We start from the raw sequence: 26,722 nt of genomic DNA, 5'->3' as shown, positions 1-26,722 counted from the left end.
TCTGATGAAGAAGTTTGAGCGTCTGTATGAGGGAACAGCGACGCAGGGAAACCCAACACTCCTGAATGAGATCTACACAGAGCTCTACATCACAGAGAGTGAGAGTGGAGAGATCAGTAATGAGCATGAGGTGAGACAGATTGAGACACAATCCAGGAGAGCAGCAACAGCAGAAACAGCCATCAAATGCAATGACATCTTTAGACCTTTACCTGGACAAAATAAAGCCATCAGAACTGTGCTGACAAAGGGAGTCGCTGGCATTGGAAAAACAGTCTCTGTGCAGAAATTCATCCTGGACTGGGCTGAAGGGAAAGAGAATCAGGACGTCCAGCTCATATTTCCACTTCCTTTCAGAGAAATCAACTTGATGAAGGACAAAACACTCAGTCTTTCAGATCTTCTTCATGTCTTTTTCCCTGAAACTAAGGAAATGGAAATATTCAGTGATGAATATAAAGTGTTGTTCATCTTTGATGGTCTGGATGAGTGTCGTCTTCCTCTGGACTTTAAGAGCAAAGTGAAACTGTGTAATATATCTAAATCAGCCTTAGTGGATGTGCTGCTGATGAACCTCATTGTGGGGAATCTGCTTCCCTCTGCTCTCATCTGGATCACCTCCAGACCAGCAGCAGCTGATCTCGCCCCTCTGAGTGTGTCCATCGAGTGACAGAGGTACGAGGCTTCAGTGAGCCACAGAAGGAGGAATACTTCAGGAAGAGAATCAGTGATCAGAGTCTGGCCAATACAGTCATCTTACATCTGAAGTCATCAAGGAGCCTCTACATCATGTGCCACATCCCAGTGTTCTGCTGGATCTCAGCCACTGTTCTAGAGAAGATGTTGAGTCGAGCAGAGAGTGGAGAGATTCCCAAGACTCTCACTCAAATGTACACACACTTCCTGATCCTTCAGACCAACATCAAACGTGAGAAGGACTATGAGAAGAAGGTGACAGATGAAGACATGATTCTCAAACTGGGGAAACTGGCTTTTCAGCAGCTTGTGAAAGGAAACCTGATCTTCTATGAGGAAGACCTGACAGAGTGTGGCATTGATGTGACAGAAGCATCAGTGTACTCAGGATTGTGCACTCAGATCTTCAGAGAGGAGTTTGTCTTGTATCAGGGGAAAGTCTTCTGCTTTGTTCATCTGAGCATTCAGGAACATTTAGCAGCTCTATATGTGCACCTCTGCTGGACAAACCACAACACAAATGTGATTGACCAAATCACCAAACAGAGTGCACATTCTAAATTGAAGGACAAGTTTCAACTCATTTTATCAAAACACGCTTCATTGTCTGAACTGCATCAGAGTGCTGTGGATGAGGCTCTACAGAGTAAAAATGGACATCTGGATCTTTTCCTGCGGTTTCTCCTGGGTTTGTCAGTGGAGTCTCATCAGATTCTCCTGAAACGAATTATGACACTGAAAAGAAGCAGCCCTGACACCAATGAGAAAACAGTTGAGTACATCAAGAAGAAGATCAGGACCAATGACTCTCCAGAGAAATCCATCAATCTGTTCCACTGTCTAAATGAACTGGGTGATCGTTCGCTAATGGAGGAAATACAACAGTATCTGAAATCTGGACGAATAAAGGAAGCCAAACTTTCTTCATCTCAGTGGTCAGCTGTAGTTTTTGTGTTGTTGACATCAGAAGAGGAATTGAATGAGTTTTGTCTTGATAAATTTGTTAAAGGAATTAATAAGCCTGAAAATATGAAAGTGCTTCAAAAGTTGCTGCCTGTGATTAAAGAATCCAGATCAGTTCAGTAAGTATCAGTGAGAATAATCACTTCACGGTTAAAACATTAGGAAAATTAAAGTTCTTAAGTGCTGTAGCTGTTATTTTAGTGGTCAGCATTTTTATGCATTTCCAAAAGAGTGACTATGTTTCCATCCAAAGTTTCAAATTTAACTTATGCGCAAAACTGGAATATTGCATGGAACATTTGTGAATAATCACTGTTTCCATCCAACAAGTGAAAGAGAACCAAATTGTCACTTCCTGATAAACTGCCATTAAATATCACTATGAAAAGTAGGAGAAGCCACTGAATATATAATATTTTCATATATAATAAATTACTTGTGCCTTAGCAGATGAAACATAATAAATGCAGTCATTGCTTTCGGAGATTGATGCCTACTGTTTTGGAATGCAGTCGTGTAGACTGTTCTGAAGAACTCTTTAGGCATTCAAAGAAAGTAAAAAGAAAATTTCATATAACTATAATTCAAGTTTTCCTGTTTGAAATGTTCAAATAAACATAAAGAAGGAATTGGCATAAAAGACCAAGCAGAAATCAAGTGCAACAAAACAACTGGAGAAGCAGCTCATATGTACAGCAGCCCAAATCTCCTAAAATTCAACGTATCAGTTATTGGAGCAAAACAGCAGAATACTTGAACACACAATTCTGAAGACAACTAAAATCTCCAAGATAGTCATTAATTATAATTGTTTATTATTTATATTTTTTGGAGTTTTGAAATTTTACAGAAGGGCATCTGGAATGACAAGAGCGAGATTCAAACTTAAATTTAAACACATGAACTATCTGCCAGGTTACAGTCTAGCATGCAGATAAGTTTTAAACTTGTTAAACTAGTTAAAAGTTTGTTACATGTATTATTTAATACATATATTTTTACTCATTTATAATATAATTACATACATTTACAATTTTGCTCAGTTAATAGATACATTTTGATTTAAACCAGTCTTAAAATTTTTTTATTTGTGTGAACCTTGGATAATAGTTTGATAGTTTGGCAGTTTGATAGTGTTTCACAAGTACGATTATAATCTCTCTACAGGTTGAGTAATTGTGGCGTCACAGATGAAGGTTGTGTTGCTCTGGCTTCAGCTCTGAGATTAAACCCCTCACACCTGAGAGAACTGAATCTGTCGTGGAATAAACTCAGAGATTCAGTGAATACTACAGAATCCTCAGTGTAGAATTACAGTGAATACTACAGAATCCTCAGTGTAAACTAGAGAAACTGTGGTAAGGTCATATGATACTCGTTATGTACTGAATAGTGTCATCAGTTAAGACAGATATTGCATAAAACTGACATTTTGCATAATATAATAGATCCTACTCTGCTATCCTATGTCCGGTTTTCTTCTCTCTGGCATTTTATCTGACTAACAACACAAAGCGATAGTTGAGTTAGGTTCATACACTAAAAAATGCGGGGTTATTTTTTTAACTGAAATTCTGTTAAGCCTGTTGAGTCATTTTATTGGGTTATTTTCAGTATTTTTTTACCCAGGTACTGGGTAGTTTTTCTGTAACTAAGCTGCTGGGTCTTTTTTAATGTTGGATTTTTTTTTTTTTTTTTTTTTTTACCCAACTGCTGGGTTGAGCCTGTCAGCTGTTGAGTTACAGTCAGAGTGCACATTCTCACTCCCAACTTGTCACATATTGATGCTTGGTCAGGACGCCTCTAGTGTCACTTTTTGACACCCATGGTACCCCTTTTGTGTCATTTTTCGACTTGCAGGATCCTCCATTGTTTTCAGTTGTTTGTCTTAATTTAATGGTTTGCATGCATTTGTAAAAAAATAGAAATACTTTTATATAAATGTATACTTTCATTGGAGCATCTAAACCAACCCCTACCCTAAACCTACCCATTTCTAAACAATATAAAAGATGTAGCAGACAAATATGTCTGCAAGTACAGTCACAGGTATTTATTGCGGAAATTGACCATAAACAAGCAGTATAAAAGCATTACAAACAAGTCCTATTGCATTCCAAGTCTGCTGAGGCCATATGCTCTCTTTATGCAAAGATTTAAGGTTTTAATCGCTGAAATGATCACACTCCGTTAACACACTGTCATGCTCACATCTCATTCAAAAAGATAGACTCGAACATTAGTGTGCCGCAATCGGTCAAGAGACACACAAGAGCCAATAGCATTTCAAGGCTGTCGAAAGGCTGGCGGCATTTTTTTAAATCGTGCACAGACAGACTACAGCAGCACACAGGACGGCGGACGGAGACGGCGATCACATCTATTCTTCTTACAAATCAATCGTTTTGCATCGGAAGACTTGAAATATCAATACTTTTTGAATAAATTATGAATATAATTGTATCTGCCTGTTATATCTTGTGTTTTGTTGACAAATGGTTAGGTTTAGGGGCAGGGGTTGGGTTAAATGTGTAAATAGTGTAATATAAATAAAACTGTTGTGACTATTTGCATTGAAAAAAATCACACCCCAACATATATGCAATAATAGCAATATTATTACCCAATATATAATTTAATCATGGCAATAAAATTCCCAGTGCCTTTCGCGTCAGCACATTGACACCAAGGGTTTCTTATTTAAAGCACTGGAGGACCCTGCACGTCGAAAAATGGCGATAAGGGGGTACCCTAAACCAAAGGGTCCTGACCAAGTGTCAATATGTGATGAGTTGGGAGTGAGAACATGTTGATCAAACATATTGATTTGTGCTTTACATTGTCCTTTATCTTTAATAATTGATTGACTCTCAAAGTGATCTGATCTGAGAGACTATGTCATTGTTCTCTACAGGTTGTATGATTGTGGCATCACAGATGAAGGTTGTGCTGCTCTGGCTACAGGTCTGAGATCAAACCCCTGGCACCTGAGAGACCTGAATCTGTCTAGGAATAGTCTAGGGGATTCAGTGAAGCTGCTTTCTGATGTACTACGAAATCCTCACTGTAAACTGGAGACACTGTGGTAAAATCATAAATAATCATCTTTTTACCTTAATTTATACAGCTGGAAAATAGTGTGTTGACAATGCAAGAGGACAATAGTAAACAGTCAGTTTTTCAGTTCATATTACTGATCATTGTTAATCACTGATTCAGTGTCGTCATTGTCCAGCTCAGTTCAGTTCTCTTCCAATAGAGTCTGTGCAACTGTAATGTAATGGTGCCTGATGGTCTCTACTGGTAATTGGTCACCTTCTGTTGGTGGCTTGTTAAAACGTCCCAAAACACACTATAGGAAACCATTTTTAATGGTTTTAATTGTTAAAAGTTGACGGTTTGTAATGTTTATAATGGTATTTGTAGTGGAAATCAGTATAAATTCTGTGATGTATTGTTTTTTCAGCAGTAAGGATAGTTTGTAATTTGATCTTAGTGACTAAGGAGTCCTTTTCACTACTCCTAACGTTTCACAGATTTAGGAGCTAGTTTTAGCGCTAAAACGCTTTGTGAAATACTTTTAGAGCAAAAAATTTAGGAGTCCTAAATTTAGGATTGACACACCCAGTATTTTCTCCTAGGCTGGTTAAGTTATAAACTACTTTTAGCCTTAAGATGTTATGTGAATACAGGCCCTGACCTGAGAGAGAGAAGAGTGTCATTGTTCTCTACAGGTTGAGTAAGTGTGGCATCACAGATGAAGGTTGTGCTGCTCTGGCTTCAGCTCTGAGATCAAATCCCTCACACCTGAGAGAACTGAATCTGTCTAGGAATAATCTGGGAGATTCAGTGAAGCTGCTTTCTGATGTACTACAGAATCCTCACTGTAAACTGGAGACTCTGTGGTAAGATCTCTCTGATATTGCATACGTCTTTGTATTCAGTAAAATATCCTTTAATGTCAATTCTAAAAATAAAATCAGCAATGTTCACTAAACGGACTAAATCTCAGCAGAAATGACTGAGAAATGAAGTTTGTTTCATCTCCATCACATCACATGATGTTCAACAGACAGTCTGAATATGTTTAGTTTTAAAGAGCAGGTCATATGATTTTTTTAAAAGTGTCCTGATATTGTGTTGGAGTCACCTACAACAGGTGTAAATGCATCTAAGTCAAAAAACATTGTAATTTTCTCAAAATATACATTTAATATTAGAGTCATTTCTCAGTGATTTTGAGCAGTTCTGAGCAAAACCCCTCCCTTCCTTACATAAGCTAACTCTGCTCTGATTGTTCAGCTGGCCAAGTCTGTTGTGATTTGGTACAGAAAGGAGTACTTGAGCAAGTTAGCGAGCACTACCAGTGACAAAGCATGGACCTTTACATAAAACAAAAATAAAGTGCTCCAATCGGTTCTTAAAATAATAACATAAAAAAAATTGTTTAACGCTTGCAAGCAAACCATGGCCACAGTTAAAATTTAGCTGCTAAACTGTAAACACTTCACAAAACTATAATGATGGATATGTTAGCCAAGTGCTCACGTGATTCAACAACATAGTTTGTAAAATAAAATATGGCTGCATTCTTTATTATTAAGATTATATCACATATTATCACAAACAAACTGGATATTTTGGGCTCTCAACTGAAAATATACACATACCGTATCATTCGTACTTACAGATTGTGGTTTGAAGATGCTTGTTGGTCCAAATAAAGAAGGTATGGACTTATCTTTCATGGACAGGCGTTCAGCGAATCTGGTGTTGAACTCGCCAAGATTAGTGAAGCAGTCCTCTGTAAAATCAGGAGCGCAACAAAGTTTGAATTGTATTGCTGTGGTATCATGGAAAAAATGAATTTTAACCACTGATTTTTCAGATCATCATCTTTCAGCAATGAAAACAAAACAAACTTGCACAGCGCAGAACACGGCATCTTCTCTATAGGATGTACACACGCTAACTAGTGGAAATGTTTGTCAATAGCCCCTCACTGCAGAATACAATATCCAGGGGCCAAAGTTGGGTGGATTCAGCGATCGGGGTGGAGATGAGTGGTTTTAGGGTTGCTGAGTTTCAGTTCAGTTTTGTGACAGAAAGTAAACTCAAATGGCAGACAAGCGACATTCTGTTTGTTTTTTAAGTTGATTTTGCTGATATGAGTAAAGTTGAAGTAATCGCCCCGGCGCACACAAACACAAAACATATCAGTTCCAGTCTTCTTGCATTGCTAACTTGACAGCGCAGTTGTTGAACCAAACATGAGTGCGCCCGTCTCACTGTGTCACCGTTAGAACGCGACTGAAGTACAAAGTCTATAATGTACATAATAAATAATACTTTAGCTTTTAGATGCATCACAAATAATACGAGAGCACAAAGCTCCATTTTGCAGACAGTTGAGTGCACAAGCCTTTAAAGTAACATTAAACTCAGAATTAGCACATGATCACTGTCTAGTGGTATTTGTTTTCAAGTGCGCAACTCCTGGCATTCACTGTTCTTTTGCCGGTGGTTATCAAACAGAGTTGCCTTACTGCAGGCGCCCCCTTCTGGATTGAGGGTGAATTGCCTGTATTCGCTGTAAGGCCTCATGCACCGAACCGAGATGCCCGTACCGTGACGGTTCGGTACAAATACATGTATCGTTACACCCCTACTAGAAAGTTACATTACAGGCAGGTCAGTTTTATCAGGGCTGGAGCTAAACTCTGCAGAACAGTGGTCCTCCAGGATCGATCCTATCTCTTGCCTCTTTTGTTTGCTGTGTGTATCCAGACACAAAATGTGCCGTAAAGTCCTACATGATGGTAATAGTGTGATTGTGTGTACATGGCTATACTGCACTTGGATAATGAGGCTAAAATAGGAATACTCCACATGTCTTAATTCGATTTGTGTTTACTTTGAGTATGACTTCAGCTGAATTAAGGTAATCAAAAATTCCTGTTTACATGGTAGATTCTTATCAGAGTATTGTCTTAATGGTGTTAAAATCTGAACATTTTTTTCCATGTAAATCAGGGGTGTCCTACAGAGTTTAGCTCCAACTTGCCTCAACACACCTGCTAGGAAGTTTTTAGTATGCCTAGTAAGAGCTTGATTAGCTGGTTCAGGTGTGTTTATTGGGGTTGAAGTTAAACTCTGCAGGTCACCGGCCCTTCAGGGCTGGGTTTGGGCACCCCTGATGTAAATGTGCTCGATGTGTTTGATCACAAGAGGAAATAAATGTAATTGTTTTTAAAGGGAATAAAGGCCACTGGTTAATGATAGCAGTAGAAATACATGACAGATGTTATATATAAACTTGTAATGGGGAACACATGGCTCCTGTAAAGCAAAGTGTTTATTAGAGCTGCAAGTGACTGTTTCTCCAGACAGATCCACCCTTATTTTACTATGAAACAATATCTCACATTCGGCTCTGTGCGTTTGTTCAGTCCTGAAGCACATGACAGTTTCAAACAGCACCATTGAGCATCAACATGCATAAATCTCATTCTATCAGCAGCAGTATGTGGCAATGCTTGTCATTATATCTCTTTTCTCCTGCTCTAAGACCAGAGTCAATAACACACGCTTCAACTACAATTCACATTGTGTCATTGTTCTTTACAGGTTGAGAGATTGTGGTGTCACAGATGAAGGTTGTGCTGCTCTGGCTTCAGCTCTGAGATCAAACCCCTCACACCTGAGAGAACTGAATCTGTTTGTGAATAAACTAGGAGATTCTAGTAGGAAGTTACTCTCTGATCTGAAAGACGATCCACATTATAAACTGGAGACATTATACTGTTGTGAGTTTTTGTTAATTTAATGTTTTTAAATTGACCCAAGTACAGTAACAGACCTCCTGTGTGTAAAATTGGAGAATATAAGATAATAATTCAGCTTCACTTTAGTCTTTGTACTTTAGACTGTTTAATTCAGTGATGTGACTGATTTATGAATATATTAATATTTTAATCTCTTACAGTGTCTGTAAGTGATAGTAGTTGTTAATCATTTACTGTTATTAATGTATGATCAGTTGTTTATTCATATCTCCAGCTGTAATATGAATATACTGTGGTTTTTCTGAAATGGATCTGCTGATGTGATGTGACCGCAGTAATGTCTCATACTCATATGTGACTGTCTGTGTGTTTTTTTTGTAGGACTCTCAGTATTTAGACATCAGTCCAGACAGACACAGCATCACACATCGCATCTCGTGTGTGTGACATCACATCACTTTCTCCTTTTGTACTGGCCAATGAAAATGAGTGACTTAAATGTTAAGAGAATTAGCTCACCACTGCAAAGGTGTACGGTTTATCAGTGTTCTTCAAGACATCTCATATATTTTTCATAAGGATAATGTATATTTATAATGTAGTGCTTATCGTCATTTATCACTTTCAGCCTTTATCACTGTATAGAATACTGTAAAATAATATAATTTCTGCCTCATTCAGTGATAAAAGCTACATTCACAGAAGGAGGTTATTTCAAACTCGATGCTATAACATGAGTTTGAAGTATAAACATTGTCAGTCTCATATATTGTTGTACTTTAATGCTGTATTAAGTACAGTAGTGATACAAATATACTACTTGGTACTTACTGTTCTAAGTACAGTAGAGAAACAAATAATGTTTTCTCTAATTATTACTTTATATCATTATTGTCTAACTGTGTAGTAGAAAACCTGATTGTGATAAATCTACCAGGCTTTCTGACCATATACAGCATACATGCGCTCACAGAGGTATGTCAGGAAGAAGAAATTGAAGCTCTGATGGTAGAAACTGCAAAAACAACATATGAACATACACCATTCCCCGGCCCGAATCCCAAGAAAGTAAAAACAAAGGCAAAAGACAAAATTAAACAAGCAGATTAAATCACAAAGGAAATGATTTTTGATGCAACACAAACTCTAATTAAGAGATTTGAAGAGCAAGATCAACGACTGATGGTTATTGAAAGGAGAATATAGGAGAATTCACACACAGTTAAAGAGAACAAAGAAGACATTGGCGAACTGAAAAAGGTTCAGTATAGTTGACACATAACTGATGATCCCACTATAAATACTTAAAATATCCAAGGTTTGTCACATATCAGATAGAAGTAATCTGCTAAAACTGTATAAGAAAAGGTGTTTAACTAAAATGCATATTGTATGTAATAGCTGGTATGGTTTTGTTAAAGAGTTTTTAAATACGTTTAAATACTAATGAAGTTGAGTGCATACTGAAACGGTTGCGTTATTAATTTATGTCGGTTTCTTTTCTATCTTTGAACATTATGGGCTTAAAAAACAGTATTAAGTGTAAGACTATTTTTTATTTTGCAAGGAACAAAAAGCAAACTTTTCTTACAAGAGACTCATTCTGTTTTGAACAATGAAAACATTTGTAAAATACATTGGTGTGATTTAGTCTTGTTTGCACTTGGATCTTCATATTCAGCTGGAGTGATGGTATTATTTAACAGATTTGAAGGCTCAGTAATTGTTTTTAAAGGGAATAAAGGCCACTGGTTAATGATAGCAGTAGAAATACATGACAGATGTTATATATAAACTTTGGTTATTATTATTAACTCATTTGGTTAATAATTGAAAAAAAAAAACATAAAGAAGAAAATATGATAATAGGGGATGAGTTTAATATAGTCCCTAATTAATGGCTAAACCAGAGACCTCAGAGTGGTTCACATTCTACTATATTATACACATATTATATTGGATTTATGTAAAACTGTAAATGTGATTGACTACTGGAGGGTATCTAACCCAAACAGTACTCAGCATACATGGTTTAATCCCTCAGGAAATGTCTGATGTTAAATTACTGTCTTATTTTTAGTAAACTATGTAATAATGTCGCAGAATGTAAAATTTTAGTTGACCCTCCTAAAGATCATTGTATGGTTACTCTGTCCTTATCAATTTCTAAGAAACCTCAGATCTCTCCTAATATTAAGAAATTGAATAATGATTTGTTAAAGAGCAATAGATTTTTTTTTTTATGTCTAACTTAATTATAGAATTTTAAAATTATGTTTGGAAGGATATTCATAAATTATTATATTTTGCATTTTTAGAATGCATTCAGAAATGGAGCTTATCACCTACAATGAAAACAGAATTAATAACTGTGCTACCTAAACCCAAAAAACAATTGCTATCATTAGATAATTGGAAACCAACAACTCTATTATATACAGATTTTAAATAGCTTGCCTTGTTGTATGCTAATTATCTCAAACTTGTTAGAAAACTCAGCATTCATTAAGGAAAGATATATTGAAAATCATATTAATTCTGGATATGACTGACTATCAATCACTGATACAATCAGATGGCCTTGTTTTATTTATAGATATTTTAAAAAAAAGCATTCGATATGGTGGCGCATGAATTTATATTCACGTTTGGTTTTGGAGAAGGATTTTGCAAGGTTATTAAAATATTCTAGAATGACATTTATATATCCCTTAATTCAGGTATGACTCTTAGAAATGAAATTTCTTCCTAACTGTTTATATTATGCACTCAAATGTTAGCTTATTTAGTTGTCAACCATCAAACAATTAAAAGGAATTACCATTTTTGATTATGGGTATCAAATTATTTTGCTAATTACACAGTAATATTTTTAAAAGATAAATCTATAATTACGAAAGTCCTGAACATTATTTCAGTTTTTTTCTACAGCATCAGGCCTATGCCTAAATTTAAAAAAGTGGAGAAAGTAGAATCCATTTTTGTTTAATCTAAAGTGAAATGTTTAGGTTTAACAATGTCTAAAGAATTACATACAAGATTAGTAAACATAGAAGAGAAAATTGACAGGATGAAAACGAAATTTCCATAAGATTTCCAAAAAGCCAATTAAGCTTTCAAATTTCCACAAACAGCCTTTTACTACTGTAAAATAATATTCACCCACAGCTTCACACCACATGGTTCCACCTTGTGGATTAACAGAACCATTACAATAAAAAGGAAGTATTCAAACAAGAAAAATGTTTTATATGTTGTTGACCTGTTTGATGAAGATGGTGAAATTTGAGATCAAATGTTCCTTTAGAGAATATAATAGTGTGTGTAAAGCCATCACTTCTTGTTTAAAACAATTTATACAAAACACTTTTACAGTATTCAAATGTATGTTAAATTGCCCTGAGTTGAAGATTTGAGAAGTATATAGTGGGAACAAAAAGTATCTTGAAATTATCTTGAATAAATTGTACATAAAATGATCGATTTTTGATTAAATGATCGATCGGCCCATTGGTTTGTCTTCTGTATTGACAGCAATAAATCCAATCACAATGTGCCACAGACAAAGCGCTTAAGTATCTTGCTCTGCCTACCTAAATATTGCTTCACCCCTGGAAATAAGTGTGTGTCAAAGCAGCTTTACAGTATTATATAAATTTTTATATGTTAATTTACATGTGTCTTTGAATGCTATATCGCTGCTGTCAGAGAGTGGGATTTTCAGCATAATTTCACAAAGCTAAAGTCAGAACATTTTGCTTGCTTTAAATCCTAAAATTATACAATCTAATTAAAATAAAATATAACGCCTCATGCTACATGTATAAAGCATCCTTGTATGGATTATCATTAAAATACAGTGGTTAGTAAACATATTGTTCATGCACACTTTCATAATTTCTTGTCTCTTGCTTAAAGAAAAATAAACAGCAATTGATGCCAGAATCTGCCCATTTGCTTGTAAAAATCAGCAGTCGGAATCCACCATGAAAAATCATGATCAGTGCATCCCTAGTTTTTGCAGATAATTTACTGTTTAGTGGTTGGCTGCTCAGAGCAAAAATGTTTATTAATTAATTTATTTATTTCCCAGCTCTGGACGAGTGGAAACATTTAAATATTTGGTTTGGTTTCTGGATTGATATACACTGAAAAAACGTAGATGAAATTGATAATAAATGTAGAAAATCCTGTGCTATTTTAATGTGCCATTAGAAGAAGCAGATCCACGGGCAGTGTCGAGAGCAGTGGAGAATACATGTGACGTTACGTGCAGAGGATGCTCAGGTGATTCGACGCTGCAGGTAACGCCCTCATTCTTTCGCATATTTCTTCACGTGTTCTTTGATATGCGTTTGTTAGCTCTACTATTAAGCAAAGAAAATGGTTTCGTTGCTGTTTCCTGTGGTCTGTGGTTCGTGGTTCATTTTAGCATTTGAGTTAACATAAGACTAACATTGTTTATTTGAGTGAACGTCACCGTCGTTCTGCTGTTTCTCCGACTCTCAGGATCCGTTCAACTGAATGATTGTTGTCATTTCCACCCATAGTAAGTGCTGGAGATCTCACTCTTCTGTCTGTTCAGCTTCGTCATGGATGACACACAAACACACCGAGAAGAAGATTTTTCTCCAGGATGCAGGTACTTTGAATGCATGCTAAATTACGCTTTACGCTCTCAGGCCATGACTGCCCTTTATTTGGGTCTGTTTATGAGTATATTAGCTGTATCATATTTGATAAGAAGAGATCTAGCTCCTATTAATTATTAGCATGATTAAAACTTTGCTGATAAACCTGTTGTATGCAATCTTTTTTAAATCAAATGAAGTATTTGCTGTGAAATCTTTCATGATTTTCATAATGTAAACGTAAGAATAACTTTTATATTGTTATAGTATTAATTCAAGATGAACATGTGGGCTGAACCAGCTCGGGTTTTCTTGATTAGGCATTTATATTTTTTATTTTTTTTTATGTTAAAAAGTAAATGTCAAATATGACATAACAGGCTTTTAAAGAAGGTTTATTTGTGTATCTCTCAATACTCACTGAATTTGCAATTGCATACATGTCTAAAGTCTATAGACCACAGAATCTATATGTAAAAAATATCTTGATTTATACCCCTAAAAAGGCAATGAATTCCCTGAGATACAAACATTTACAGACAGATTATGAAAAAATGTGTAAAATTGAATTGATAACATTTCAACATAAACATATAAGCTAATGCTTAACCACAACATTTTTAACATGGAAGTCCCCTACAAATATTGTAAATATGCAGTGTCGGGGAGTGTTGGAAACTCAGAAGCGAAGACCAGGAGACTTTTGGGTATCTTGTTCTTTATTGAGAATGACTGCAGCGCCACGCAGCGCATCAAAAGTCTAACTAAGGCAGTGATACATTGTAGTTTATGTAACTTGAAATAGTTACAGGCACATATATCTTATTCCTTATCTTGTCCTAGATTAAATTAGGTGTAATAGTTCTTTTCAGAACCATAACTGTTGGCACATATGACAGACGGTAACATGTCGTACAAGCTACATGATGACATGGAAAACCATGTAGCATAAGAGTGGAAGTCCTGAAGTCCATGGCGCCTGAATAGCTGAGTAGTCTGTAGTTTTCTGTAGTCCATTTTCCATGTAGATTAACTCAAATGACTCTTTGTCTACATGAAGCTTGTTCATGGATTTCTGAGGTGATGCTTTACACCAGGGTGCCACTTATGAAGATGACATGGCATGTACACATACCTGCAACACAAGAAAACAAAGAAACAGCATATCAGCAGTATTCATGCATGTCTATGCATGAATTTTTTAGACTTCTGTTGATCACATAGTGGTTTTAAGTCTAGTGATTATATAGTGGTTTTGTTGACCTAGTCTTAAGTCATTTGACACCTATGGACCAGTGAGGTGGGGATAAACTACTGATCGGGGAAACCCATGAGGAAGTCTTTACCACAGGATTGGCCCCCGAGGCATGTTGCACTTCGGTTCTTCCCTGGGCTTCTCAGTGGTCTGTGTGTATTCTAGTCTGTCCCTGTAATTGGTTTGCAAACGTTATTGCGCAACATCTATATCCTTTAATGACACATCAGTCATAGCAAACATCATTAACTCATAAAGTGAGTGACTGGAGTGTGTTGTAGTATAGCTTTGAAGGCTGTGAGTGTACTTAACTGGCGTTCTCTCAATGGAAGGGTGTGACGGTCACCTTCCTGTAGTTTTATTTGCAAAGAATATTTAATCTTGTACAGTACTGGGGAAATTAAGCACTCACAGCCCTAACAGTTAACACCTGAGCAAGCTGCTCCAACAGTTCGGCAAAGTGGGGAGGGGCTGCTTCAGAGTGGTAAGTAGACTGAGTAAGAGCTGAGTAAAGCTGTTCACTACTCCTAATGTCTTCTTGCTTTTCCTACACTCTTTCATACAGTGTCCAGTTTACCACAGTAATGACAACTGCCCTCCCTCTTAGGACATTTACGTTTCTGTTGGTTCTTTGTGTTGACCTGAAAGGATGCTGCTGCAATCTTTACTCTGGCTTTAACATCAGAGTCTCTTTCCCATGAAGCTAAGCAGTCTAGGTTACTTCTGAGAGTTCTGTTAGACCAAGCTAGATCTAGGAATGGCAATGCTTTTCTGTACTCGGCTACAAGGCCATCTGACCAGATGCGGACTAGGGGTCCCTTGCCATCTAGCACACTTTCAGGATTATCAACTATTCCACTGTAACTTACAGCTGTCTGACAGAACCTTTCAGTGTATTCACTCACAGTTTCTTATTTCCTTTGCACACAGTAAGTGATTCTTTAGAGTTTTCAAAACACCCTCTCTCAAATTGCCTTTACTGGCATGTTGTAGTTCAGAAGTAACAGCAGACTCAAAACGTTTGAATTCATATTCAGTTAGAATTTGTGACACAAGCTGTGTGACTTCTGATAAAGACATGTCGAAGAGGTGCATTTTACTGATCAATGCTCCTCTAAACTCAGAAAAATTTGTGTGTGCTGAGGGTAAGCTCTGGGATAGTCTCTCTATATCTTTAGGTCCTAGTGCTTTGGCAATAGTTTGTACTTGGACAACAGAAGAGTTTGGAGGAACACTTTCAATTCCCTCAATTTCCTGAGATATTCAAGCATAATTGTTATCAGGCTGACTAACTTCTTTCACATCAGTTTTCGCTGAAGTTTTGATGCGGTTCAATTTCCTAGTCAAAGAAGATACTCTAGCACGGAGTTCTTTGTTCTGTTCCTCTAGCTCTGAGTTACGCTGAGACTGTTGTGTAACTAGCACTAAACCAACTTCTTGGTGGCAGCAAATAATGCCTTTCACATTGTTCTTGTGAATACATGCTCCCAATACATTCTTGCATTCTTCGATTGTCCATACATTTTCTGGATCAATACCAAATTTCTTTGTCAAATTCAGTCTAACTGACTCTGTCACAATTGAGTCCTTGTGCTCTCCTAACAATGATTTGAATTCACAGTCCATAAAAGGTTAGCTAGTTCACCTTTCTCATTTGTTGGAATCAGCCTAGAATTCCTTCTAAACATGTTGTAATGTCTTTCTGACACAACAGAACACTTCTAAAACGTCCCTGGCAAGCACAGGATAAATTCGTTAGCACAGTTTTTAACTGTTTTTAAACTTACCTGGCAAAGCAGAGGATTCACCAATGACCTCCCTGAGAAAGCAGAGGATATGTCAGGTATGTCATTCCCTGAAAACAACTGGTAAAAGCTAATAACACAGACACACCCAGGGAACTTAAGTCAGCGCTATACACTTGATAGTTTTTCTTGGTGGAAGCTTTGCATTTGTTAGCCAATAAAACATTAAAACACATATTATGTGTACAATTTCTGTCATCCTGGTATCATGGACTCACTTTGTTTAATACAAACACAGCTGCTGCCATTTTGTTTTGTACACTGTAGAAACTAGTACTAGTACATAATTATTTATGTGGTGAAATGTTGCGCAATAAAAGTGGTATGACCGCACTGTATCCCTTAAATGTCTGTCTAGTTTGAACTTGTCGCTTGCTAGCAACTGATTTCCTCATGGAAGCTTTGCGTTCTAATATTCCAACTCAGATCACTGTTTTGTGTCTAATTATTTACTTTTGTGGCAAGGATCTGTGTTATTAGTGGGATAATGCAAATCCAGCCAGTTATTATCACAAAATAAAGATATAAATGATAAGGTATATTATGCCTTACTTATTATAATCTTAATTCAAGTGATAAACGATTTTAGAAGTCTGACAGTAATCAATGTTGAGTGCTACTGTAAGGTTAACTCTGCCTGGTTTAAATGTTTCAAAATGATTAACAGTTGAAAATATTATAAATTTAGAAAAGTAATAAAAAAGTAATCAAATGTAATGTTACATTACTTTAATAAAGTAATTGAAAAGTTAAACTACTTATTACATTTTAAATAGAGTAACTTGTAATCTGCAACCTATTACATTTCCAAAGTAACCTTCCCAACACTGTAAATATGTAAAATACATAAGCTTTTGGACATGATGTTTTTAAATGCTGCATGTGACCGAAACAAAGAATGTGTGAACAGTCACCAAATCAAAATATTCACAACAAACACCCTTTCAACATTAAATATAAATATATATATATATATATATATATATATATACAGGTGCATAATTGCAAAATTAGAATATTGTGAAAAACTTCATTACATGTAAAGCAAAACATTTAAAAAGTTTTTTTGTTTGTTTGTTTTAATTTTGATGATTAGAGCTTATAGCTCATGAAAGTCAAAAATCCAGTATCTCAAAATATTAGAATATTTACGTTTGAGTTTCAATAAATGTCCATCCCTACAGTATAAATTCCAGGTATCTCTTGTTTTTTGAAACCACGAAGATGTGGAAGACTGCTAACTTGGCAGTGGTCCAGAAGACAATCATTGACTCCCTCCAGAGGGTAAGGGTGCTTTCACACCTGTTTCTAAATGGACCAAATGTGTTAATACAAGTTACGCGTGAGTAAACTGTCCTCTCATTGGTCAAAGTTCCATGCTTTATTTTCCCGGATTCCACTCAGCTGTCATCCGTCAGGATCGAACAAAAACAACTTTGCGGGCGTATTGTTGCATTTTTTTGTAGCTGTCGTTATATTAATTTTTAAATTTTGAGCAAGAGTCCAGGATTTGTCGGGAAAACATTTTAAAATACACCTGCTACAAAGAGAGCAATAAGACGGTATTATAAAGTGAAAATGTGCGCTCTGATTTTGAATGGCGAAGAAGTGCCCACACACAGACATTCACAGTTTAGGTTGGGATCGCCTTCCTGGGAAGGAATAGCTTGCAAGGTTTCCACCTGATCTCTGAAGGGAGTGGTGGGTACCTTGGGTACGTATCCAGGCTGGGATCTCAAGACAACATGAGAGTCTGTCGGTCCGAATTCTAGGCATGAACTGTTGACGGAGAGGGCTTGGCGGTCTCCCACTCTTTTGACAGAAGTGAGCGCATTCAAGAGGGCAGTCTTCAAGGAGAGGGCATTAAGATCGACTGACTGAAGAGGCTCAAATGGATCTCGCTGTAAGGCCTAAAGGACAACAGCGAGATCCCAAGAGGGGATGAGATGCAGCCGGGGAGGATTCAACCTCCGGGTGCCTTTAAGAAATCTGATAACCAAATCGTGCTTCCCCAATGATCTGCCTTCCACCAAGTCATGACTGGCTGATATAGCCGCCACATGGACCTTGAGTGTTGAGGCAGACAGGTACCTATCCAGGCCTCCTTGGAGGAAGGATAGCATAGATTTGATGCCACATCTCCGTGGGTCCTCCCCTTGGGAAGAACACCAGTTCACAAAAATGTGCCATTTCGGGTCATACAATCGCCTAGTGGAGGGGGCTCTAGCCTGTAAGAGGGTGTTTACCACTGATGGTGGAAGGTCTCTGAAGACCTCCTGGTCACGTCCAGATTGTGCCCTTCCCCTGAGAAAGGAGGTCCTTCCTCTGAGGAATGCGCCAGGGAGGAGCTGACGATAGGAGCACGAGGTCCGAGAACCAGGTTCTGTTGGGCCAAGACGGGGCTGCCAGAAGAACCTGCTCTCTGTCCTCCATGACTTTGCACAGGGTCTGTGTGATGAGGCTCACTGGGGGAAATGCATACTTGAGTAGGTCCCTCAGCCAACTGTGTGCCAGTGCATCTATACCGAGGGGGACCTCGGTTAGACCGTACCATAACTGGCAGTGAGTGGATTCCGGTGAGGCAAAGAGATCTACTTGTGCCTGGCCGAATTGACTCCAAATCAGCTGGACCATCTGAGGGTGGAGCCTCCACTCTTCTCCGAGTGAAATATGTCATGTCAGGGAGTCGGCCACACGATTGGAATCGCGGGGAATGTGAGTGGCACGCAGAGACTTGAGTCTGTGCTAGCTCCAAAGTAGGAGATGGTAGGCCAGTTGTGACATGCGAAAGGAGCGGACACCGCCCTGGTGGTTGATGTACGCCACAGTCACTGTGTTGTCTATGTGGATCAACACATGCTTGCCCTGGATCAAAGGTCGGAACCTCTTCAGGGCCAAAAGCAGGGCCAAATCCAGGCAGTTGATATGCCAAAGCAGCCGAGGGCCTGTCCATACCCGTGAGGCTGCATGCCTGTTGCACACGGTGCTCCAGCCTATCTTGGAAGCATCTGTTGTGACAACGATGTGTCTGGACATTTGTTCCAAGGGCACCCCTGACCGCAGGAAAGAAATGTCTTCCCAAGGGCTGAAGGTTTTGCGACGCAACGGTGTGATGTTCACACGGTATGTGCCTTGGTGCCTAGCCCATCTCGGGACTCGGATGTGAAGCCAGTGCTGTAGCGGCCTCATGTAGGGCTGTGATGGTGGCAGATTTTTTCCATTGCGGTGGTAATGGACCAACTACCATCGGTGGCGCGGTGTTGATATGTAATTTTGAAACATAACAAACATGCGTGTTTATTTCAGCCTACAAAACACTAAAGTAAATATCAAAGACATTATACATTTAAATAAGTAGCCAAAATAAGAACGGTAAATATTAGACAAACATTTGTTGCATAAATTCGTAACAACCTCGCCCAACCCTAGTCCAGCGTCTCACGACTTGCCTAAAATAAAATCTTCAAGCATATCACAGTGTTATTTTAAATGTTTAACTTAGATAAATGCACACTATTATGCGTATACAATCGTTTGTTGGAGAGGGGAAGCTAAATGCGCTTTGCAGGACATGGAGGCGCCAGCGCAATCACTTGCAAAAAAAACGTAAATACGCCGTAATCTTTGCTCATAAAGGTAAGCATAATATATAATCCGGAATTGTAAGTAGTGTAATATTATTTGCGTGCACTCACAATATTAACAAAATGTTGTGCTTTTGTAAAAATAAAGAAAACAAATAAGATGCGCTTTCTGATGTCTCAGTGTTGAACAGGAGAGCTGCACAAAAATGAAACGAAAGTCAGTGAATACTTGCCTTACAGATAAATATATCTATAGAAAACTTTAAATTATTACTATACTACCTTAAAACTAAAAAATTCAAATCAAAAACAAAAACTCTTTCATTATAAAATCCGTAGAGATGCATTTCTCTCTAAAAGCGCGTCCAATGAGCAGATGGTGAGTCGAGATTGTCATCTTAGCGACACTGGCTCAGAAACCACTGGTTTATTAATAATTCATTCAAGTATGTCCTTATTTCTTTTCCCGGAGTTTTGCAAGCTTTAGCCTATTGTGTGCGTATGAACATGGATCTGTTCCAGCAGCTGCAAAAGCACTTGCGCTCGCTACTGTTGCCGGCGGGGACACTAAACATGGCCACGCCAGAAAAATTGTTGTAGAAACACTGTATTTTATGCTTGTTATAGATTGTGTGACATCACGTGCAGTACCACCGGTGGCAACCGTAGACCGCGGTGGCACGGTTGTCATTGCAACCGTCACAGCCCTAGTCTCATGTGCATCAGGCCCAGTGGCATGACCACGGCTGAGGATACCATGTGCCCCAGGAGCCTCTGAAAGTATTTCAAGGGGACCGCTGTTCTGAGTCTGAGTGCTCTCACGCACCTCAGCACTGATTGTGCATGTGCGCACTCTTGGGAAAGATGTGCAGTCATATTGACCAAGTCCAGTTCTACACCGAGAAAAGAGATACTCTGCACTGGGGAGAGTTTGCTCTTTTCCCAGTTGATCCAAAGTCTCAAAGAGCCAGGTGGTTTCAGAACCGCATCCCTGTGTGTGCAAACAAAATCTCACGAGTAAGCTAGCATCAGCCAGTCGTCGAGATAATTGAGGATGTGAATGCCCACTTCCCTGAGGGGGGGCAAGGGCAGCCTCTGCAACCTTCATAAAGACGCGGGGCGACAGGGAGAGGTTGAAGGGAAGAACCTTGTACTGGTAAGCCCAACGTTCTAAGGCAAACCGCAGGAACGGCCTGTGTCTTGGAAGGATCGAGACATGAAAGTATGTGTCCTTCAGGTCTATAGCCATAAACCAGTCTTGAACCCTGACACACGTGAGGATGTGTTTGAGGGTTAACATTTTGAACGGGAGCTTGTGAAGGACCCAATTCAAAATTCTCAGATCTAGGATTGGTCTGAGCCCACCACCCTTCTTGGGCAGGTGTCTTGCGAATTGGATCGCATAGCCGAGTTGAATGGTCCTGAGAAGCCAGAGGGGGGGGGGTGGGGAAGTTCAGCCAATCTAGAAAACTCTCCGCTAGGGGTTTACACCTGACGTACCTGGAGTGGGGGAACTGTGGCCTGCGGCTGGAGGTAAGAAGCCCCGAGGACCAGTGGCTGTTTTGCTCGGCGAGTTCGCTAGGTGGGAACCAATCAAAGGATCTCCCTGGCGAGGGAAATCGTCTGAATGAACTCGCTGTGTCAGGACATGGGGGAACACAAGGGGTGTGCCAGTGCATGTTCTGGTTGGAGGAAACAGCGCCCAGCCGATGCAAGGAGGGTCGGAAACGCTGTGAATAACGCCCAGAGAAGAAAGAAATTGCTCTTTTATTGACCATGTGGTGGCCGTCTGCCGCATGGCAGACAGCCAGAATGGAGCCGAATCCAGTCGACCCAACAATATACAGACGAGCTGAAGGCTCAGTAGTGCCTCAGCAGTGCCACAGGCTGATCGCTTACATGTCACACTTTACTGATGCTGTGCTAGGTTTTTTGTACTAGGAGCAAGGAATTTGCGGTAATTTGTGCTGCCGACCAAGTATTCAGTGCATAAATTAACATATTTTATAGTTTATGTATATCAGTTCAGTTCAGTTCAGTATTTATTTATCCCTGTAGGGAAATTATGTTTGCAGCATGCACTCACACAGACGTTTGATGACATTTGGTAATTTAATACTATTAAATCTAATTAAAATATCCAGTCTAACTGACCATCAGCTACCACTAGAAGAAGAAGAATTTAAAAACCTAATTGCTTGGGGAATAAATGAGAATTTTAACTTATTTTTTGAACATCTGGGAACACAGTATCGTCGACCTGATGGTAACAATTCAAAAGAATAAAATAAGACATTTCCACAAACAGACTAACCTCTGTTTCATTAATATGAAAACCAACTGAAAAATCCATATCAGGTAATACCGAAAACACTGGAGTAGCATCACCACCTCCACTATCAAAATGACAGTAGTATGAGGTAAGCTGATTGGCCATCTCCAGCTCCTCATATCCATGAAGCACAGGACATGGTTTGCATCTTCCCCTTTTTAATTACATAAAAAGACAGTCTTAATTAAAAGTTTTGCCAAACTGAAACGCCAAAAGCAGTGCAAGAAATGGCAAGAAATAGTTCAGTGCGTGTTTTTGTTTTATACTAGGTATTCATGTTATTATGGTATTCATATTAGTTATTATGGCAGATAGTTTATGAGAGAACCTTAGTTTATGGTTTCTGTATCAACATAATAAAAATAAATAGATCATATATATATATATATATTTTTAAATCTAAAGTTAATATTAATACAGTAATTCAAAGGATTCCTTGTCACAGTTCAGTTGATCAGAAGAGATCAGAAGCAGAGCCCAGCTGTGTGTTTATGAAGAGTGATGAGTCTATAGGTCATCCACAACATTTCAGGTACAATATTTCATTAACAGACATAAATGAAATATTTATTATGGTGTTTTATCATGTGATTATTTCATTATTTCATCTGATATTTTAACATTTGCTCACACAGACAGACTCATCTATGAAAATACTTAGTGTACCTTCAATCTCTCTCTGTTACAGTTTAGTTCACCAGAAGAAATCAGAACCAGAGCCCAGCTGTGTGTCTATGAGGAGTGACAATTCTTTGTATCGTCCAGTCGATTTTAAGAGTGATGACACAAAATTTAACCTCAAGTATTACATTTTTTTTTCTAAAAGATATGATTATTGTAAGACATTTTAAATTAGACTGTCATAATTAAACAGCACTATAATACATGAATACGAGCAGAAACCTGGCTAGGAAATGCAGTAAATCTAATGACAACTAGCAGATATAGAGCAGAGTAGAATTATTTATGTACAGTGTTGGGGGTAACGCATTACAAGTAACGCAAGTTACGTAATATTATTACTTTTTCCAAGTAACTAGTAAAGTAACGCATTACTTTTTAATTGACAAGAAAATATCTGAGTTACTTTTTTCAAATAAGTAACACCAGTTAATATTCCCCCCATTTATTGATTAAAAGCTCTCCTGTCCTCATGTTGAGAGAAATCGGGAGTAAGATGTTAGTTCTAGAATAAATGTGAACATGCGTTAATCCATCTCACTCACACAAAACAGATTAAGTATTCCTCAAAATGAATAAAAACAGTGAAATTAACTCAGAATATGACACAAACCTGCAATAATTAAATGTCAAATAATACAAATATCCTTCATGCATTTAATCCCATTTTATTAACAGATGTCTTTGCTGCTGACCTTCATTGATCCAATTCAACCATACTAATAAGCAAAAATTACTGAAGATAATCTAACATTTGTTTTCCTTTTTTTATATTGCTGAAGAAATATTTTTTCTTCTGCGGTCTACTGTACAGACATGAATTTAACTTTCCTCAAAGCCTGAGGCTTTTGGTGTGAAAAGGCTTTTACATTTGCCAAAAATAGAACTTTTATATTAAAAACAAACAATCAAGCCCTTCCCTAGATTTAAAAAGTAACGCAAAAGTAAAGTAATGCATTACTTTCCATAAAAAGTAACTAAGTAACGTAATTAGTTACTTTTTAAGGGAGTAACTCAATATTGTAATGCATTACTTTTAAAATTAACTTTCCCCAACACTGTTTGTGTATTTATTTACATTTATTTAATTGGTATTTATTTTTTGCATTTGTGACCTTGAGTAAGTGTATTTTTAATAAAGTCTGTTAAACTGTTATTAAGGTAATGAGAAAAATGTCACCAATGTTTGATTCTTGATTGAGGTCAATCTTGTCACCCAGACCAGTTGTAACAAAACCCGTCTGTAAGAAATATGACCAGTCTATGAATCAACCACAAGACAGCATGTATCCTGGTGTAAGGTAAACTCTGGGATTTTTCTTAATGCAATGCATCATCATACAATATTCAAATACGTAATTTATAACTGTGACATTTAATAAACCCTATGATATGTTCAGTGTCTTGTAACACAGAAAACAAACAAACAAAAAAAAAACTGTACATTTACCTCGGTAACTCATGTAATAATGTGGTACTTTAATTTTCTAGACATGAAGTCCTTAACACATTTAGATCAAATCTGATGAAGAAGTTTGAGCGTCTGTATGAGGGAACAACGACGCAGAGAAACCCAACACTCCTGAATGAGATCTACACAGAGCTCTACATCACAGAGAGTGAGAGTGGAGAGATCAGTAATGAGCATGAGGTGAGACAGATTGAGACACAATCCAGGAGAGCAGCAACAGCAGAAACAGCCATCAAATGCAATGACATCTTTAGACCTTTACCTGGACAAGACAAAGCCATCAGAACTGTGCTGACAAAGGGAGTCGCTGGCATTGGAAAAACAGTCTCTGTGCAGAAGTTCATCCTGGACTGGGCTGAAGGGAAAGAGAATCAGGACGTCCAGCTCATATTTCCACTTCCTTTCAGAGAAATCAACTTGATGAAGGACAAAAAACTTAGTCTTACAGATCTTCTTCATGTCAGTTTCCCTGAATCTAAAGAATTGGAAATATCCAGAGATGAGTATAAAGTGTTGTTCATCTTTGATGGTCTAGATGAGTGTCGTCTGTCTCTAGATTTTCAGAGCGATGTGAGGTTGTGTGATGTCAGTGAATCAGCCTCAGTGGATGTGCTGCTGATGAGCCTCATTGTGGGGAATCTGCTTCCCTCTGCTCTCATCTGGATCACCTCCAAACCAGCAGCAGCTTATCTCGTCCCCTCTGAGTGTGTCCATCGAGTGACAGAGGTAAGAGGCTTCAATGAGCCACAGAAGGAGGAATACTTCAGGAAGAGAATCAGTGATCAGAGTCTGGCCAATACAATCATCTCACACCTGAAGTCATCAAGGAGCCTCTACATCATGTGCCACATCCCAGTGTTCTGCTGGATCTCAGCCACTGTTCTAGAGAAGATGTTGAATCGAGCAGAGAGTGGAGAGATTCCTAAGACTCTCACTCAAATGTACACACATTTCCTGATTCTTCAGACCAACATTAAACATAAGAAAGACTATGAGAAGAAGGTGACAGATGAAGACCTGATCCTCAAACTGGGGAAAGTGGCTTTTCAGCAGCTTGTGAAAGGCAACCTGATCTTCTATGAGGAAGACCTAAGAGAGTGTGGCATTGATGTGACAGAAGCATCAGTGTACTCAGGATTGTGCACTCAGATCTTCAGAGAGGAGTTTGGCTTGTATCAGGAGAAAGTCTTCTGTTTTGTTCATCTGAGCATTCAGGAACATCTAGCAGCTCTATACGTGCACCTTTGCTGGAAAAACCACAACAGAAATGTGTTTGAGCCAGTCACCAAACAGAGTTTCTGGTCTAAAGCAAAGGACTGGTTTAAGCTCAATTCTTCAAAACATGTTTCATTAACTGAGCTGCACCAGAAAGCTGTGGATGAGGCTCTACAAAGTAACAATGGACATCTGGATCTTTTCCTGCGATTCCTTCTGGGTTTCTCGGTGGAGTCTCATCAGATTCTTCTACAAGGACTTATGAAACAGACAAGAAGCAGCTCTGACACCAATGAAAAAACAGCTGAGCACATCAAGATGAAGATCAGGATCATTGACTCTCCAGAGAAATCCATCAATCTGTTCCACTGTCTGAATGAACTGGGTGATCGTTCACTAGTGGAGGAAATACAACAGTATCTGAAATCTGGAAGAATAAGTGAAGCGAAACTCTCTTCATCTCAGTGGTCAGCTGTAATTTTTGTGTTGTTGACATCAGAAGAGGAACTGAATGAGTTTTGTCTTGATAAATTTGTTAAAGTAACAAATAAGCCTGAAAACATGAAAGTTCTTCAGAAGTTGCTGCCTGTGATTAAAGAATCCAGATCAGTTCAGTAAGTATCAATGAGAACAATCACTTCATTGTTAAAACATTAAGAAAATCAAAGTTAAAAGCTCATATTGATGAACAGAGGTGTGACATGCGTTCTTTTTGGCTCATCAAAGATTAATCTTGCAGCTACATTCTGTAATAATTGTAAAGGTTTGATAAAACTGTCTGGAAAACCTGCCAAGAAAGCATTGCAATAGTCCAGCCTGGATAGAACAAGAGCTTGAACAGGGAGTTGTGTAGCATGATGATGGCCTGATCTTCCTGAGGTCTATAAAGCAGATCTGCAGGAACGGGTAGTTTTAGCAATGTAGTCTGAGAAATTTAGCTGATCATCAATCACATCTCCAAGGTTTCTGGTTGTTTTTGAAGCAGTTATGGTTGATGTGTCTAACTGGATTGTGAAATTGTGATGAAGTGATAAGTTCATTGAAACCACAAAAAGTTCTGTTTTGGCAAGGTTGAGTTGAAGATAATGGTCCTCCATCCAGCAAAAAATGTCTGTTGGACATGTTGAGATGTGAGCAGCTATTGTCGGATCATCAGAATGGAATGAGAGATAGAGTTGAGTGTCATCAGCATAGCAGTGATAAGAAAAGTTTCATGGCTGTTCATGTTTGATGTCCCTTGTCGGTGTCCCTGCTCGGCAGAGTCGATGGTCTTCCGCAGTATACTAACCTTTTTTATACCTGTC

At 38.2% G+C, this 26,722-nt stretch overlaps 1 protein-coding gene across 1 annotated transcript in view; it reads left to right on the top strand.

Moving 5' to 3' along the window:
• The window catches only part of LOC127165146 (uncharacterized), a 54,405-nt gene that overhangs the window by 20,625 nt on the left and 7,058 nt on the right, over positions 1-26,722 (top strand). Inside the window, exons 15-26 of the mRNA XM_051109463.1 lie at positions 674-804; positions 916-1,059; positions 1,318-1,631; positions 2,827-2,855; positions 4,624-4,744; positions 5,490-5,564; positions 8,826-8,833; positions 12,999-13,086; positions 22,497-22,583; positions 22,740-22,853; positions 23,953-24,033; positions 24,224-26,032. Of these exons, the coding sequence (XP_050965420.1) occupies positions 674-804; positions 916-1,059; positions 1,318-1,631; positions 2,827-2,855; positions 4,624-4,744; positions 5,490-5,564; positions 8,826-8,833; positions 12,999-13,086; positions 22,497-22,583; positions 22,740-22,853; positions 23,953-24,033; positions 24,224-26,032 (3,001 nt within the window). The remainder of the gene's footprint in view (positions 1-673; positions 805-915; positions 1,060-1,317; positions 1,632-2,826; positions 2,856-4,623; positions 4,745-5,489; positions 5,565-8,825; positions 8,834-12,998; positions 13,087-22,496; positions 22,584-22,739; positions 22,854-23,952; positions 24,034-24,223; positions 26,033-26,722) is intronic.

This window comes from Labeo rohita, chromosome 5 (assembly GCF_022985175.1).
Source record: "Labeo rohita strain BAU-BD-2019 chromosome 5, IGBB_LRoh.1.0, whole genome shotgun sequence".
In the NCBI taxonomy this organism is placed as follows: Eukaryota; Metazoa; Chordata; class Actinopteri; order Cypriniformes; family Cyprinidae; genus Labeo; species Labeo rohita.
The sequence above is the reverse complement of the archived record's forward strand: the minus strand, read 5'-3'. Positions and strand labels throughout refer to the sequence as shown.